Genomic DNA, 15,901 nt, shown 5'->3' on the forward strand with positions numbered 1-15,901 from the left:
CACATCAATTGCAACAGTTTGATATACTTTTTTTATTCATCCTGTGAAAATCATAAAACAAAAGCACTGTTAAATGCTTCAAAGTTTTTTACATTCACAAGTTAAGGACTGCAACAGCTTCTATGTGGAATAAAAAGTGTCTAAACTTGTGTCTAAGCTAATTTTTAAAAGCTAACAATAAATTACCCGAAGCAAAATATTTTCATCCAAACTATTGAAGCGACGGTATAATGTGGTCAACTCTGTCAAAGAAATAGTTTCTCCCATCTTGGAGAACATTCTGGCATGTTGATCTGTTTATTTTGTGATAACAGTTCTTACTGTCGCTACTACTCCCCTCTCCCAAGTCTCATTTATCATTTTCCAATTTCCTAGCCTAAGCAGAGGTCAGTTAAATGTCCTCCTTCAATGTGCACCAAAATGATCCTACCTTATCCGTGGTATATCATTTCTGAGCTTCAAATCTCCCCACTGATAACTTTCAGTTGACTTTATAGTGGCTTAGGGGAATTGTCTAGGAAAGGTTGGAGGATTATTTACTCCTGGGCTTCAAGCTGTTTTCTAATACAGTTATCTGAGGTGGTACTTTCTGGTTCCTGTGTTTGTTGTATAGTGGAGTCTCTATGAAGAATATCAATGAATATTTGTCCTGTTTTTCTTGATTTAATTTATTTCTAATTGATTTCTGGCTTACTGCTAAATAAAAGCTCAAATATATATATTTCTCAGGAAATGTCAGGTCCCTGTGCTCCACTTTATGTTCTTAACAATTAGTCATGACTACTTTGCATTAATTGTTACATCAGGGATACACGCTATGGGGATAAACAGCTTGTGGCTGTGCATGGTTGATGAGGCACTTTAATACCAGCATTCAGTCAGTCTGTATTGTCAGTCTGTTTTCCATCATCTTCTTGATAATATGGCGCCCATTCCCTGTGAGGGCGATGTTATCAGGGGAGTGGTGGCCTAGTGATTAGGGCGCTGTGCTAAGGTACTGGAGGTTCTGAGTTCAAGTACCACTCATTTCCCACAGAATGCCACTCTGGGTCCTTGTGCTAGACCCTTAACCCTACACTGCTCCCCGGGAGCCGCACCATGGCAGCCCACTGCTCCCCAATGGTATGGGTCAAATGCAGAGAGTTAATTTCGCTGCTTTGTACTTGTGACAGTGTAATGACATAAAAGTTAAATTTTATTATATTCTTCTATTCTATTCTGTTATTGTATTTAGTTCTTTGGAGTTTGCTCCAAGCACAGAAATGCCACGATCTTAAAGCAGGTACGTCTGATGGTGTGAGCAGGTTCCAGGTCCGGCTGGACCTTTTCACAAAGCTTGTGAACAGAGGGGGGCGAGTAGTGTTCTAATTTTTCCTGACTTGATGGCTGCACTGGTGATGGACTTGATCAAACAGCAGACTAACAACAGCTAATAAATACATTTGTGTAAAAAAGCATGTGGTGTTTCATGCAACCCTGTCCGTGAAATCCTTATGAAAAATTTGCGTTAGGAGCAGCTCAACAAGAGCCAAACAGCAGCCGGGCACATGTCCTGGATACCGTGTCTAGTGGCTCATTGATAACTTACTCAAGCTGTTGTCTTTTTTTTTCTCGCACAAACCCTTAAATGATGTTTGCTCTACAGTATTGGTTATCCTTGTTTTAATTAAACCTCTTTAAAGTTGAGTCCTTCCACACAGCCCTCTATAAACAGCCAGGTAACCATTCCTGCAGAGGCTGCCAGTGACTTCCTGTTAGACAGCTGTCCACTCGTACTGTCTTCCCCATGATTTGGTGGGTCATACAAGTTCTTTAGTGTTCATGTTTTTGTTTTTTGTAGTGTTATGTTGTATTATATGTTTCTAAGTAATTAAATTTTAAGTTTTTTGTAAAACGTTTAAAATTGACCAAAAAATTGCAGTATAAAATAAATCTATAATTTAATTTTTTTTTTTACGTATTAAATATGTTATCTTACCTTGGGGAAAAAAACAACCAAAAAAAAAAATAAAAAACCTGTGACTTGATTATCCCCCCCACCCCACCCCAAAAACCACAAATCTTTTTAATTACGAGGCCCTATGGTATTTGTTGTCTTGAATTTATTTCCTCCTAACAGATACCCTCCTCTCCTGGGAAAATAAAATCTGTCTGAGGACTGCTAGATTTAAAAGTATATTACTCATAAGCAGCGGTGATGTTTTAAACATTAGGACATTGGCTGCAGAAAAAAATGTCTGAATCTTGTTTTTTTGTGGGAGAAAGTGGCAGCTAAGGGCCTCGCTACCTTTGAATCATGTTGTAAAGCAGATGGCCAAACAGGATATACTGCTCAGCTGTTCTTTCCCCTCCGGCCTTTTATCATCCTGACACATTTTGTTTCTTGTTTTCCGTCAGCTACTTGATGGATGGAGCGGAGTCTAGCTCTGAGAGTGAAATGGAGGTCGACGACCAGAGTGAAGAGGAAATGGAAACAGAGGTGAATTTGTCTTATAAGTGAGCCAATAAATAATCGGGAAGATACAAAAAAGAAACCTGTGAAATGTAACAATCCAGGAACCTGCTGTTCTTGCAGATTCCACAGAAGCAGGTGAGACAAGTCACCCCGAAAAAGACACCAGAGAAAAAGGATAAGGATGATGAATACGGGGGCTCAACTGATGTTGATGAACCAGGTAATAAGTAGTTTCAAAGCACAGTATTGGTAAACACCTAATTAATTTTAACTCTGTCTTTCTTTATACCTTATTGTTTTAATTCCTTGAATTTGATTAAATGTTTTTTGTGTTGTTTCTAATGACGGCAATATTAGGTTTTAAAATTGGGCTTCAACGTGTTTATAAACCAAGGCGCAGCTGAGATTAATAAAACAACAAGGTTTAGTTTTAAATGTGGACGTTTAATTGAAGATGTTATTCAGATGAATAGTTTACTCACAATATTAAATGAGATGTTGTTTGGATACAGAACAAGTCCAAAATATTTCTTCATATTAAATTCTCTAAGGCCAAAACAAGTACGTATTAATTTAACCTGTGTTTACAAATGAAGTTAGACTTACACCAACAGCTTAGATTAAGTAAAAACTAAAGAAAACACATTCCTTCTCTAAGGATCTTTAATAAAGCACCTTCCATCTTCATGCTCAAAGTTCATTTATAATTTACACACAGGGACACTTCTGCTGTCTTTCGTACTTCTTTAAGAGAGTTTTACTTTTTTTTTTAAATGACTTTTGCAATAGTTTGCTCTGAATCTCTTTTTTTGTTTAATCCACCTCTTCTGCCAGTGCATGGAGTCCTCTTCTCATTATGGCTCATTTTAAAGTTTCCTTCTACATTGGCCAAGTATTAATAAAGTTTCAGTCAGCCTGTGTGCAGCTGGTGGATGACCTACTTACACTATATTGCCAAAAGTATTTGCTCACCTGCCTTGACTCACATATGAGCTTAAGTGACATCCCGTTCCTAATCCATAGGGTTCAATATGACGTCGGTCCACCCTTTGCAGCTAGAACAGCTTCAACTCTTCTGGGAAGGCTGTCCACAAGGTTTAGGAGTGTGTTTATGGGAATTTTTGACCATTCTTCCAGAAGCGCATTTGTGAGGTCGCACACTGATGTTGGACGAGAAGGCCTGGCTCTCAGTCTCCGCTCTAATTCATCCCAAAGGTGTTCTATCGGGTTGAGGTCAGGACTCTGTGCAGGCCAGTCAAGTTCATCCACACCAGACTCTGTCATCCATGTCTTTATGGACCTTGCTTTGTGCACTGGTGCACAGTCATGTTGGAAGAGGAAGGGGCCAGCTCCAAACTGTTCCCACAAAGTTGGGAGCATGGAATTGTCCAAAATGTCTTGGTATGCTGAAGCATTCAGAGTTCCTTTCACTGGAACTAAGGGGCCAAGCCCAGCTCCTGAAAAACAACCCCACACCATAATCCCCCCTCCACCAAACTTTACACTTGGCACAATGCAGTCAGACAAGTACCGTTCTCCTGGCAACCGCCAAACCCAGACCCGTCCATCAGATTGCCAGATGGAGAAGCGCGATTCGTCACTCCAGAGAACGCGTCTCCACTGCTCTAGAGTCCAGTGGCGGCGTGCTTTACACCACCGCATCCGACGCTTTGCATTGCACTTGGTGATGTATGGCTTGGATGCAGCTGCTCGACCATGGAAACCCATTCCATGAAGCTCTCTGCGCACTGTTCTTGAGCTAATCTGAAGGCCACATGAAGTTTGGAGGTCTGTAGACTCTGCAGAAAGTTGGCGACCTCTTCGCACTATGCGCGTCAGCATCCGCTGACCCCGCTCCGTCAGTTTACGTGGCCTACCACTTCGTGGCTGAGTTGCTGTCGTTCCCAAACACTTCCATTTTCTTATAATACAGCTGACAGTTGACTGTGGAATATTTAGGAGCGAGGAAATTTCACGACTGGATTTGTTGCACAGGTGGCATCCTATCACAGTTCCACGCTGGAATTCACTGAGCTCCTGAGAGCGACCCATTCTTTCACAAATGTTTGTAAAAACAGTCTGCATGCCTAGGTGCTTGAATTTATACACCTGTGGCCATGGAAGTGATTGGAACACCTGATTCCAATAATTTGGATGGGTGAGCAAATACTTTTGGCAATATAGTGTATTTGCTAATTACTCTGCATCTTGCCCCAATCTGTAACCCGACCCTCTAACATTTCTGCGATCCTTTTTTTTCCTAACTGTTTTTAGTACAGATTAGCAAATGTTCTTGCTAATCTGAAATAAAATCTTCTCAGTGAGTATACATTTATTCTGTACTAGTGTTCTGATTTTCTGAAAGGTTAATTATGAGTTAGTAAACCAAGATTCATGCATGCTGTCAATCAAATTTCCCCCTTTTCTTAGATCAAAGCCTATGCTAATTTCACCCGTTCATTAAGCCCAGCAAGTGCTGAACCTCATAATTTATTAACTTCACCCCCAAAAGTGCATAAACAGAATTGAAACCCAAAGGTATATTGGAAGGAATACACCTTTTTTTTCTGAACGTGTTAAAACCCTCTCACATTACTGCATATATGCTTTAGTTTTAGTGACACAATACAAGCTTACTGTGCATTTAAGAATAGATGGCAGAACACTTTAATTCCCTGCTAGACAGACTGTTGTTTATTTTTGTAGATTTCCAAGAATTCTGCAGCATCCATGCAAATTATGCCGTGTCTGTTATGTTTTGCACCTGTAACCCTCCACCACTAGATCCGTTTCCATCAGTGTTTTTTAAATGCACGTTTTGAAATATCATATCAGAAAAGCTTCATGGAATCGGCAAAATTCGTAAAAAAAAAAAAAAAACTCCCCCAAATTCGCAAAAAAAAAAAAAAAAAAAAAAAAAAAGCTTTTACCCTTGCTTGAGGTGTTTTTAAGCTTTTGCAAAAAAAGGATTAATGTGAAAAACGGCGACCTGTCCAGGGTGTTCTCCGCCTCTCGCCCACGGACACCTGGAGCACCAGCACCCCTCGTGACCCCAGCTGGGATAAAGCGTGATGGAAAATAGATGGATGAGCTAAAAAGGACATATAAACACTTTTTTTGAATCAGCTCCTAATTAGGAACTTTGACTTCTCATGATTGATCAGCTGTCTCTGATGTTGACGTCTTCCAGGATTATTGCTTAAACATGCAGTTATATGCTTAAACATGTTTGGAAGCAATATTGCCATTACTAAATTATATTTTAATGTAAGAACAACTTCCCCGATTGCAACACATTGACTAAAACTTTCAACCTTTATTGATTTGTGATCAGTGCTGGATTGTAGCTTCTACTTCCTGTATATTAAAGCCATGTGACGACATAATGTGGAGGAAGACCTATGATGACATTGTGGTTTGTGGTGCTTGGTTAATTCGCCTCAGACCCATATGCAAATTATCATTTCCATTTTTTTAAACTTTTAAGTTTGCTTAAAATTAAAATTTCAGTTGGATAGAAACACAGCTACTGCTACAAAGCTGAGGTCACTGTACTTCCCATATCACAACTTAACTTAAACCCACACCACACTATGCAAACTCTTCACTCATACCAGCATGCAATAGTCCAAAGTAGGTCCTCATCTTAATTAGATTGATTTAAAAGATACCTAAAAACACTGAGGCCTTATTAGGAGTGACGTGTAGTTATTTTCCATCAGTTGATCCCTAAGTACCACATCTAATCCAGATAAACAGGCTCTAATCAGAACTACTGCCAGTCCCTATGGTGAAGCAGTTTAGGTCTTTGTGATGCAGGTTTGTTTCCTACTTGCTTTAGGAAGAGCAGGGTAAAACTTTCTGTGGTGACTCCTAATATTACTAAAAATACACTAAAAAGATACAACAGACCTATTTATTCCATGAAATTTTTAAAATTTTCCCCATTCAGACCCACAGAAAAACAGATTCATTATTATCTGAGTAGCACAGTGTTTGATAGGTGACAGGATGATAGGAGCTTCAGGGAGTGACTAGTACAACGATAGAGAAGTAAAGCTATTTCTACATAAATGGCTCCCAGACTTTTACTGCTATTGACGGAGCATAGATCAAGTTCCAGAATTGTTTGCAGACATTTGTCCCCTCTGGCAACAACTTGAAATGATAGCGGTGTCACTTCAAGTAAGACAAAAAGCACTGCAGTCTGCTGCCAAGTCTGCACAGGTCTTTAGTTTTATTGGACACATAACTCTTTGTTTTTAATGTCAACTGGAGTAAAAAGTTACAAATATTATAATTTTTTCCCTTTTAGCAAAAAGAGGGCAGATGTGAGCATTTACTGTTGTCTTATTCTGTCGTCAATCAGACATGGGGCCCTTTTTGTTCCCACTAGACATGTGGTATGTTTTTACTCTTGATAGGAATCTGAAGGGATTTTAGGGGAACTAGTGGCGAGTCTTTTGTGAACAATAGTGCACTACGTGTCACGCCTATGTGCACACTCAGTGAATTAGGACCTATCATGAACCGAATAATGGAGCTGAGAGAGGCAGCTCTGGTAAATATAGGAAAACTTGCATTTCATGCAGTTTAGCTATATATATTTTATTAGTTTATATATATATATATATATATATATATATATATATATATATATATATATATATATAATTATCTGTGTTTTTTCCCATGATTATTTAGTCTTTCAAATAGCACTTCTGTTGTTTACAAAAACCTTCTTTTAGCCTTGAGAAACAAAATGACTGAATGTAGGAAGATGTTAAAGTGAGGTTACCTCTTTGTAAAAGACCTCCAGCCAAATGCCAGAGCTTGATAACAAAATTCTTAGTTGACAAAGTTGAACGCATCCTTTTTCAGCGGTTAGGTAAGTTATCACACCTAAGGTTTAAAAAGTTAAACATTTTTCAGTCCTTTATCTAACTTACTGAAACTTTCAAAAACTCTACATATAGTGAATAACTGTAGTGATTTTTTTTTTATTACCGTATTTTCACGACTATAAGGCGCACTTAAACGTCTTTTTTTTCCCTCAAAATGTGCGGTGCGCCCTTTGGTGGGGTGCGCCTTATGTGTGTTGTAACTGCGACTTTTGAGACCACCTCATTGAGGAGATGATGAAAGAGTGGCTGAATGTAAGGAGACCAGGTGTTTTTTTTCCACCCCTCACCATCGCTGTTAATATGTAACTCCATGCGTGCCCATCTCACAGCTGGTGTGAAAAACATGGGGAAACAAATTAACGCTGCTCGACATCGGTGTGAACCGGACCCAGCAGGTGCAGCAGAAGCAGCGAGTTTACATGCAAAGTCAATGGTTGACGCGCATATAGGTGCAGCAAAAGGTCCCGCAGCGCATTTTGGTGCAGCACGTCGGGAGCGTTTAAGCATCTGAAGCGCCGCGCTTCTGCTGCTCGAGATGGAAAAATTGAAGTTTTGCTGCTGGACGCGCCGCATCAACCAATCAGAGAAGCTGATCTGGGAGCTGCCAGCGAGACAGACAGCGCTCTGATGACATATGATATTAACGCAAATGGAAAAGGCTGGATGGATGCGTGGCTGAGGCAGGTGTATGTGAGAAGACTAGGTGGTTTTTTCCACGCATCACCATCGCTGCGTGCCCATCTCACAGCCGATGTGAAAAAAAGGTGAATCAAATGAACGCTGTGCTCGCCGTTATCCCGGGGGTCTGACAAAGGAACTTCAACCGCTCCACATCGGTGTGAAGCAGCCGTTCGAAGTAAGGCTGCGAGCGGCGTGGGAGCGATGGATGACCGACGGAGACCACAGTTTCAGGATAAGAAGGCAGCGCCGGGCAGATTACGCCACAGTTTGCGGATGGATTGTAGATGCTTGGACTAAAGTGTCTGCTGGCTCTGTTGTTCAAGCTTTCGCAAAAGCCGGCATTATTTCTGAGGAGCTGCGCTGCACGGAAAGTGACTGACAGCGAAGAAGGGGAAACTGGCATGTCTGATTTAGCGCAGCTGTTTTATTCAGAAACAGAGGATGATGACTTTGATGGGTTTGATTAATACTTTGTAATAAATACATGAATAAAGCACAATCATACTCAGTTTTGCTCCCGCTGTATTTTTCTCCCTGAAAACTTAATTCAACAGCATCCCCGGCGCGTCTCCTCCTCTTCATCGCGGTGGCTGGCAGGTGTTTTTTCATCTAAATAATCTAAATCTTGCAGCTATATTTGCTGTGATCAGTGGGAATAAAGTAGTTTTAATATGTTTTTAAGTGAGAAAGTCCACCTGAAAACTTAATAATTGCAGTCAGTTCATCCAGATTATCTATTTCTGTCGGAGGCGCTCAGACCCCCACATACCAGCGGTGCGCTGACAGCAGAAATCTCTTCATCAGCAGCCTGTAGGCTGGGCAGCCTGGGGTTCACCGCGGCTGCTGGCAGGTGTTTTTCATCTAAATAATTTTAGCTGCAGGCACCAGGATACCGGCAATAAAAGCGAACATATTCCGTCAGCAGGTTTCAGGATTTTAAGTTAATTTAGGAGTGACCACAGCGCTGTGTCATCTGCGATGTGTCTGTCTCACGGCCAGCTGCCATGGTTTGATTAATACTTTGTAATAAATACATGAATAAAGCACAGTCATACTCAGTTTTGCCCCCGCTGTATTTTTAAATACGCAGTAGAGGTATTTAAAGGTAGTAGAGGACTTGTACCTGTATATAAAAAACGCGCCCTATAGTCCGGTGCGCCTTATGTGTGTGTTAAATACAGAAATGGCACACGTAACTGAGAGTGCGCCTTTTAGTACGGTGCGCCTTATGGTCGTGAAAATACGGTAAGTAGAGATAATTCTGGTCCAACACAAAAATGAAATGTGAAAATGATGAGGAGCCATTTTTTACTCACTGAGCTCAATTAAATAGGAAAATAACCACAAATCTCTTTAGATTTAAAAAAAAGAAAATATGTCAGCATGGAGTGAATCTAAGAGCCAATTTTAACTGACTTAGGTGAAATGATTGATTTTATTCACTCAAATATCTGGAACCTGAGAGAGAGAGGGCAGCAGCACCACTGAAGAGGACTGAATGGGCAAAGAGGGAGTTAGGGGACAAAATGAGAGGCGTTGGATTAGATAAAGGGGCTAACTATTATAAGCCACTTGAAATGGATGAGTGGACAACGCTGCTGCAAAAAGGGCAAGAGTAAGACAGCATGCAGTCTGAGGGAAGGCGAGAGTGGAGTGAAGCAGTAATGACTGCAGAGGGACTTGTGCATGATTCTCATTTCTATGTTAATGCAAGGCCCAGAGCAAAGTGCTGAGGTGCGTCATTAAGGATAGACAATGAGCTCTGACCCGCCAACACGCACCGCGTTACATGGGGACTGCATTTTTAAGAGAGCTGCCCCCCCCAAACAACATCGGCTGGTAATAACTGTGTTGCCAGCAAGGTTACATCAAATTAAATGTTTTTGTATATTTCATAGAAATGCGAACTCACCTGGCATTTAAATTAGACATCAAGCTCTTCTCCACGGATGGCAAGGAATTTAAAACGGATTTAACTCTTGCGCACATTAAAGTTAATTAGTTTTGAGATTGGAGTTGCAGTGCAGTCAGCACAATTTACTCTCATTGAGTTTATATGTCGAATTGCGGAAGCATATATTTAATTTACAAATAGAATTCCCTGCAAGATGCAATTTTTCCCCCCCTCCGTCACATTTAATTTAGCCATTTCTGGGATCACCTCCGTGAGTCATGTTAAACTTCTTTTACTTTCTTTTTTTTTTTAACATGAGAAGATGAAGATGAGGATGAATCTGGAGTGGATACAGAAGACGAGCTCCAGAGGTACGTAAGCAGAGGAAATAATACAAACTAATCTTATTTTCAAGACTCTTGGTTAGTTTTGATTAATTGAATTTTAGATGCAATTAAAACAAACTTGCCTCTATTTTAGTGTCAAAAAGTAAACAATGGGCAAACAGAGGATCATTGATTTAAAAAGATTTAAAGATGGGTATGAAATCCTGGAATCTTTTTTTAATTTACTGCTTTTGGACAAAAGTAGTCGCTGCTGCGACGCTTTAATATTAAAAATAATTAAAAACAGTGAAAACTGAAAAGCATAACGTATTAGAATTTGATACAGAGAAAAAATGTATAAGCATATCCTTGTTTGAAAACTTGTTTTCTGTGTTTTGAGAAGACCAACTGGAAATGTTTCCTTTCATTATGACCACTGAACGATTTCACTTCAAATGTTTTTCTTCTGTCAAAGGGTGGAAAGCAGGCAGAAAAAAGCCGCCGTGAAGGAATCATCAGTGAAAGAGGAGGATCCATATGGGGGGTCTACGGATGAAAACACAGATGCTGAAGCAGAAGAGGATTATCCCATCCCTGAGCTGCCAGGTACGTCTGCCTCTTATGTAGGAGTCTTCCTCTCTGCTATTCATGTCCCACTTTCAGGAACACATCTGTCTCTGAAGGTCTGATGGATGAGAGGCCGCAGCTGCAGCTCCTCACAAAATTGATGGCCAAACACCCATGTGTCTATTGTTAGATTTGGTGTGGCCTTTCTTTTGACAAAAAGCATCTATAAATTGCTCTCCTCCATATTGTCTGGTCTTGGCATCTGCCTCCTTTGAATGTTTTCTTTTGGTCTTTACCAGACTTCCTCAAAGGAAAGCACTTTTTACTGTATGGAAAATTCCCAAACAACGAGAGGCGACTACTTCTACGATACATCGTTGCCTTCAATGGGTAGGAAAAAACTTTTGTATAATTTTAAATATTCTACTTTTTGATCAAAAGTTTGTCTGATTCACACTGAATTAACAGAAACCTTTCAAAGATGCAATATATTCAGATATAATTCATATCTCACTGATTTTTTTCTTTCTTTTTCAGAGTGATTGAGGACTACATGTCAGAGAAAGTGCAGTTTGTTGTGACCAGTGAAGGATGGCATGAATCCTTTGAAGATGTAAGGCCTCTCCCTCTGAAATATCATTTAATAAGTGTAGTATTTAACATTCGAGTGAATTATGCACTTTCCTCAGTTTACGACTTCCAGCATATAATTCAGAGACAAATTTCTGTAGGTGATTGTGTAAATTCTTGCTCAATTATGCAGATTATTCCTCTAAAGCAGCTTTTGAGGAATATTCTGTATGTATACGTCAACGCTGTGTTTTTGCCTGATATGAAGATATGATGGAATCATCAAGTAATTAGTTTATATCATTTTTGCTTCCTCAGAGTTTTTACAAGTTATCAACTATTATCAGACTTTGTAGCTGGGTTGGTTTACATAGACATGCAGGTATTTCCTTTACATTGAAATGTTTCCAATTTTATACCTATTAACTTAAAAAATAATACTTTGTTTTAACTTTACTTTCAAGGTTGAAGCTTAAGTTTGGGATCCCACAGTAAATGGAGAGATTAGATTAGATTATAACCCAACACATAAGCCTTTAAAAAATATTGAACTAGAATTAAAGATGCACCGATCAGGAGTTTGAAAGCCGATCGCAATGACCAAAATCCCAATATTGTCGATGACGGATCATAGCATCAAAACCAACAATTCCTCAATGCTGTTTTCTCATGTAAATTTACATTGTATTATTAGGTATAAAAATTAGGAAATGAGAAGGAATCATGAATTAACCACTGATTTAGTGAAGGAGGCAGCTGAGAGAAACTTTTTTCAATTAAAATGGAATTTAGAGAAAATTATCTCGACAAAGGATGAAGTTGGGAATACTCTTATGAGGTTCATTTGTGTCTTTTAAAAAAAGTTGTAATTTTGCCCTAGAAAGACTCTTCCTCTTCCTACCTCCAGCAGTTAGCCTCTAGATGCTAGCACTGGCAAGCCTCAGCCTCTTCCCTGCTCTGATGCGCTGTCTGCCCTGGGTCCTCCTCCCTACACCGCTGATCTTCTCCAAACTACATACTGATTTCCTGCTGCTCCTGTCTGAGATTCAGAATGCGGTGTCACATTACCTCTGTTGTCCCGGTGACTCGTCCCCCTGTTTTGGGTACTGTGACCAAAACAAACATGGACCAAGTTCTGAAGAGATTCGCGTCCGCTATAAATTGTTCATCATCATAATGACTCGCCGGTTGCCGGTCTTAGCCGATCACTTATAAACCTGCCCATTTGTTCTACCAATTGCCCAGTGCAGGTCTAACTGAAATGAGGTTGTCAGTGTATGATGATCTAGTTAAATAATCTCTACTTGAGTGCTTACACAAACCTTTTTGACATTTTCTGACATGATATAAATGCTTAAATTGCTGTTTATTTGCATTTGTCACATTTATCCACTTTAAACAGACCAGGGTTTGTTCCCCGTGTCCTGAACCTTTGGTAAGGACCAATAACCCTGATATGTCGCAACTACAGAAAACATACATCTCTTTGGACTGAACCAACCACTATAGCAGTGGTACAGAAATTATTCAAGACCCGCCTCTCCCTGTGCTTTCTCAGGCATCCTGCCAACAGCATGCCATGGGTCTCATCCGGCAATGCCACTCTGATATAAGATAAAACTGAGCTGAATTTCAAAGGAGACAATGACTCTGCAGCTTCTTTGAAGGCACAGATATGCAGAACAGAGGTGCTGCATGCAGGACTCCCATAATAGTTTTCCATGCTCTGTCTCGCCATCATCATTTCTCCTCAACAGGAACAGCAACCTATATACTTGAGGCTTTCTTTACAACTTATAGTTCACAATGCGAAACAAAAACTGCACAAAACAGAAGAAGATAAAGTCCAGTCTTGGTCCAGACTAAAGGAGCGGACCAAAAGACTCTTCTGGTGTGAATACAAACTTTGACAACCTATCTGTTGAATCAAATCCCTTTTACAATGAACTAAATGTGTTTAGGTGTTATAACTAGAGACGCATCGATCAATTAACCAGATATGTGACTATTTCGCTTGGTCAACAGTTCAAATACTAAAAGTTAAATTTTGTAAAATGTTTCAAAACTAGGACCTCCTCTTTAGCTTTGTTGTATAAGCCAAAAGTTAAGGAGAAAAGGTAATACAAACAACTTAAAAGTTTCTGTTCACAATGTCCTTATTAAAAACTCGTTGAGGGGCAAAAATCTGAAGCAGATTTTTATTTTCTCGATGCTCCATACAGTCAAGGAACACTTTCGTTACAAGGAATTTCCTTTGGCAGCACAGGAAAAAAACTTGAACTGTAGAAATGGTCCAATCTAAACCATTTGGAAAACAAAATGGTTTAATATGCCAGACTATAAGCTGCTACTTTTTCCCACGCCTTGAACCATGCAGCTTATAGGAAGTTGCAGCTTTTCTTTGGATTTTTTCTATCCACCAGAGAGGGAGGTCATGGTTGGAAGTTAAAGAATAAGGGGCTAATTTAGGGGAGTGGTGACCTAATGGTTAGAGCATTGCACCTGGGTGGCGGAGGTTCTGAGTTTGATGCCCACTCCCACAGAGAGCCACTCTCGGTCCCTGAGCAAGACCCTTAACCCCTCACTGCCCCCCAGGTGGCGCACAATGGCAACCCACTGCCCCCCAAGGAGATGGGTCAAATGCAGAGATGAATTTCTCTAGTGTAAGATTAATAAAGTTCAGTAATAGAAAATAAAAAAAAAGATTCATTTAGCACAAGAACATCCTGGCAGCAGGATGGATGGAGAACAATTTCGCATATTTTTTTTTTTTTTTTTTTTCAGTGTTTTCCAAAAAATGTAGTGGGTGTGACTTATAATGAGGTGCGCTCTATAATCTGGAAAATACAGTACCTTGATACCCAGGCCTTTTTAGCCATTATATGGTAAATAAACATAATCAACGTGCCTCATTTAACATCTGTTTATGGCTTTTCAGATAAAACAGGGTGACTTCTGGTCAGTACTTCTTACTTGGGTCCTGCTTTAAATCAAAACATAAATTGATCTTTCTAGCTATAAAATAATCACAATAAGGCTTTTAAAGTTTATCTTTAAATATTTACACAATTTTCTGTTGTTCACAGGCGCTGATGGACAATTGTAACCTGAACTTTGTGAAGCCTGCATGGATTTACGCCATCAATGAACGTCAGAAAATGCTGCCCTATCAGCCTTACACTGTCGTGCCCTGATAAATACAGCATACGCGAACACACTGAGGAGTCTGAGACACAGTTCAACTCCTGATTGATACACTGAAGGGAAAAGCCATAGTTCTTTTTTTCCTGATTATCCACTTCAAAGAAGCAATAAACCATTGATTGTTCATTCGTTTTTTTGGGGGGGGGGGGGGGGGGGGGTTTGTGGTTATATCGACTTACATGATGGTAATGAAATAACTTAAGATGCTTTCCCTTTAAGCTTTCAATGATAGAATTAGTTATAGATTTTTGTTTATTAACCTCTTTTGTTAGAGTTGTTAGTCACAAGCCAGCAGAAAAAGAGAGAACCATCATTCATGTGAAGCTCATCTCTTGGACATTACAAAAAAAGACAAAATGCCTGCTTCGGAGCTTGTTGGAGTTTCTCGACACACGCGCAGCTGCTGTCTGCTGCTGCTCCCCTCTGCAACCTCAGGCTACTGGATGGGAATGAGTAATGATGTTGTCCTGACTGCCAGTGGCACTGATAAGAGACTCACTGTTGCAGACTGTTAGACTTTATGAGATCAACCCAAAGTCAAGTGAAAGGTTGAGGTTATTTAAAGCTGTAGTCAAGAATTTGACAAAGTTGCATCAGAAATGGCGGAACTTGACTAAAAATATTGAAGGTGAAGGTGTCTGTTTTATGTTTTATATTCTGTTTCAGTGACTGCTCTCTTTATGTTTGAAAAAGATGAGAACGTGTTATTTAGGCAATAAACAGGCACTTCAAATTTTACATCACTGATATTTTAAAAATGCCTACCTTCTTTACATTGCAGCATGTGGTTTGTTTGGGTTCTCTCTACAGCAAAATTTGATTATTAAAAAAAATGTTTTGTATTGCTGTAGTACATAATTATTTTGTCCAAATAAAAGTGTTTTTATCGAAGAATTTGGCTGTTATTAATTGCTTATTACTGTTGCTTATTAATCCAACTTTTTACTTTTCTCTAGCTTCAACTCTGCTTGCTGCTTGAGAGGCTCTTCTTTTCCATTCCCTCTCTGATCTTGAGTCCTCTCTCCACTCTAATTTACTTCTCCTTTTTTGTGCCAAGAGCCACTGGGTCTCCTGCACTTCAGTCAAGGGAATTAGAAGCATGGTATGCGGACGAGAGATGGGGAAGTAGGGGTGGTTACAGGGGAGACTGAATTCAGGGAAGATGAAAAGGTTGGAAATCTCTGCAAGGATGCATTTTTAAAGCAGTGGAGTATTGGATTGTCTGGCTGTATTTCTTGTGAAAGGCGGCTCACACACATACAGCTGAGAATGTTGAGCCCTTTCCTGTAACTTTGTGCTG

The 15,901-nt window shown here is 39.8% G+C and overlaps 1 protein-coding gene across 1 annotated transcript in view; it reads left to right on the top strand.

The window, feature by feature from the left end:
• The window catches only part of xrcc1 (X-ray repair complementing defective repair in Chinese hamster cells 1), a 34,328-nt gene extending 19,575 nt beyond the window's left edge, over positions 1-14,753 (top strand). Inside the window, exons 11-17 of the mRNA XM_038307135.1 lie at positions 2,398-2,479; positions 2,576-2,675; positions 10,257-10,305; positions 10,736-10,866; positions 11,127-11,217; positions 11,365-11,440; positions 14,484-14,753. Coding sequence (XP_038163063.1) covers positions 2,398-2,479; positions 2,576-2,675; positions 10,257-10,305; positions 10,736-10,866; positions 11,127-11,217; positions 11,365-11,440; positions 14,484-14,591 — 637 coding nt within the window. The 3' untranslated portion in view covers positions 14,592-14,753. The remainder of the gene's footprint in view (positions 1-2,397; positions 2,480-2,575; positions 2,676-10,256; positions 10,306-10,735; positions 10,867-11,126; positions 11,218-11,364; positions 11,441-14,483) is intronic.
• Positions 14,754-15,901: the final 1,148 nt, after the last annotated feature.

The sequence above is a fragment of the Cyprinodon tularosa genome, unplaced genomic scaffold, assembly GCF_016077235.1.
Source record: "Cyprinodon tularosa strain WSP-4 unplaced genomic scaffold, ASM1607723v1 ctg60, whole genome shotgun sequence".
NCBI classification, from domain to species: domain Eukaryota; kingdom Metazoa; phylum Chordata; class Actinopteri; order Cyprinodontiformes; family Cyprinodontidae; genus Cyprinodon; species Cyprinodon tularosa.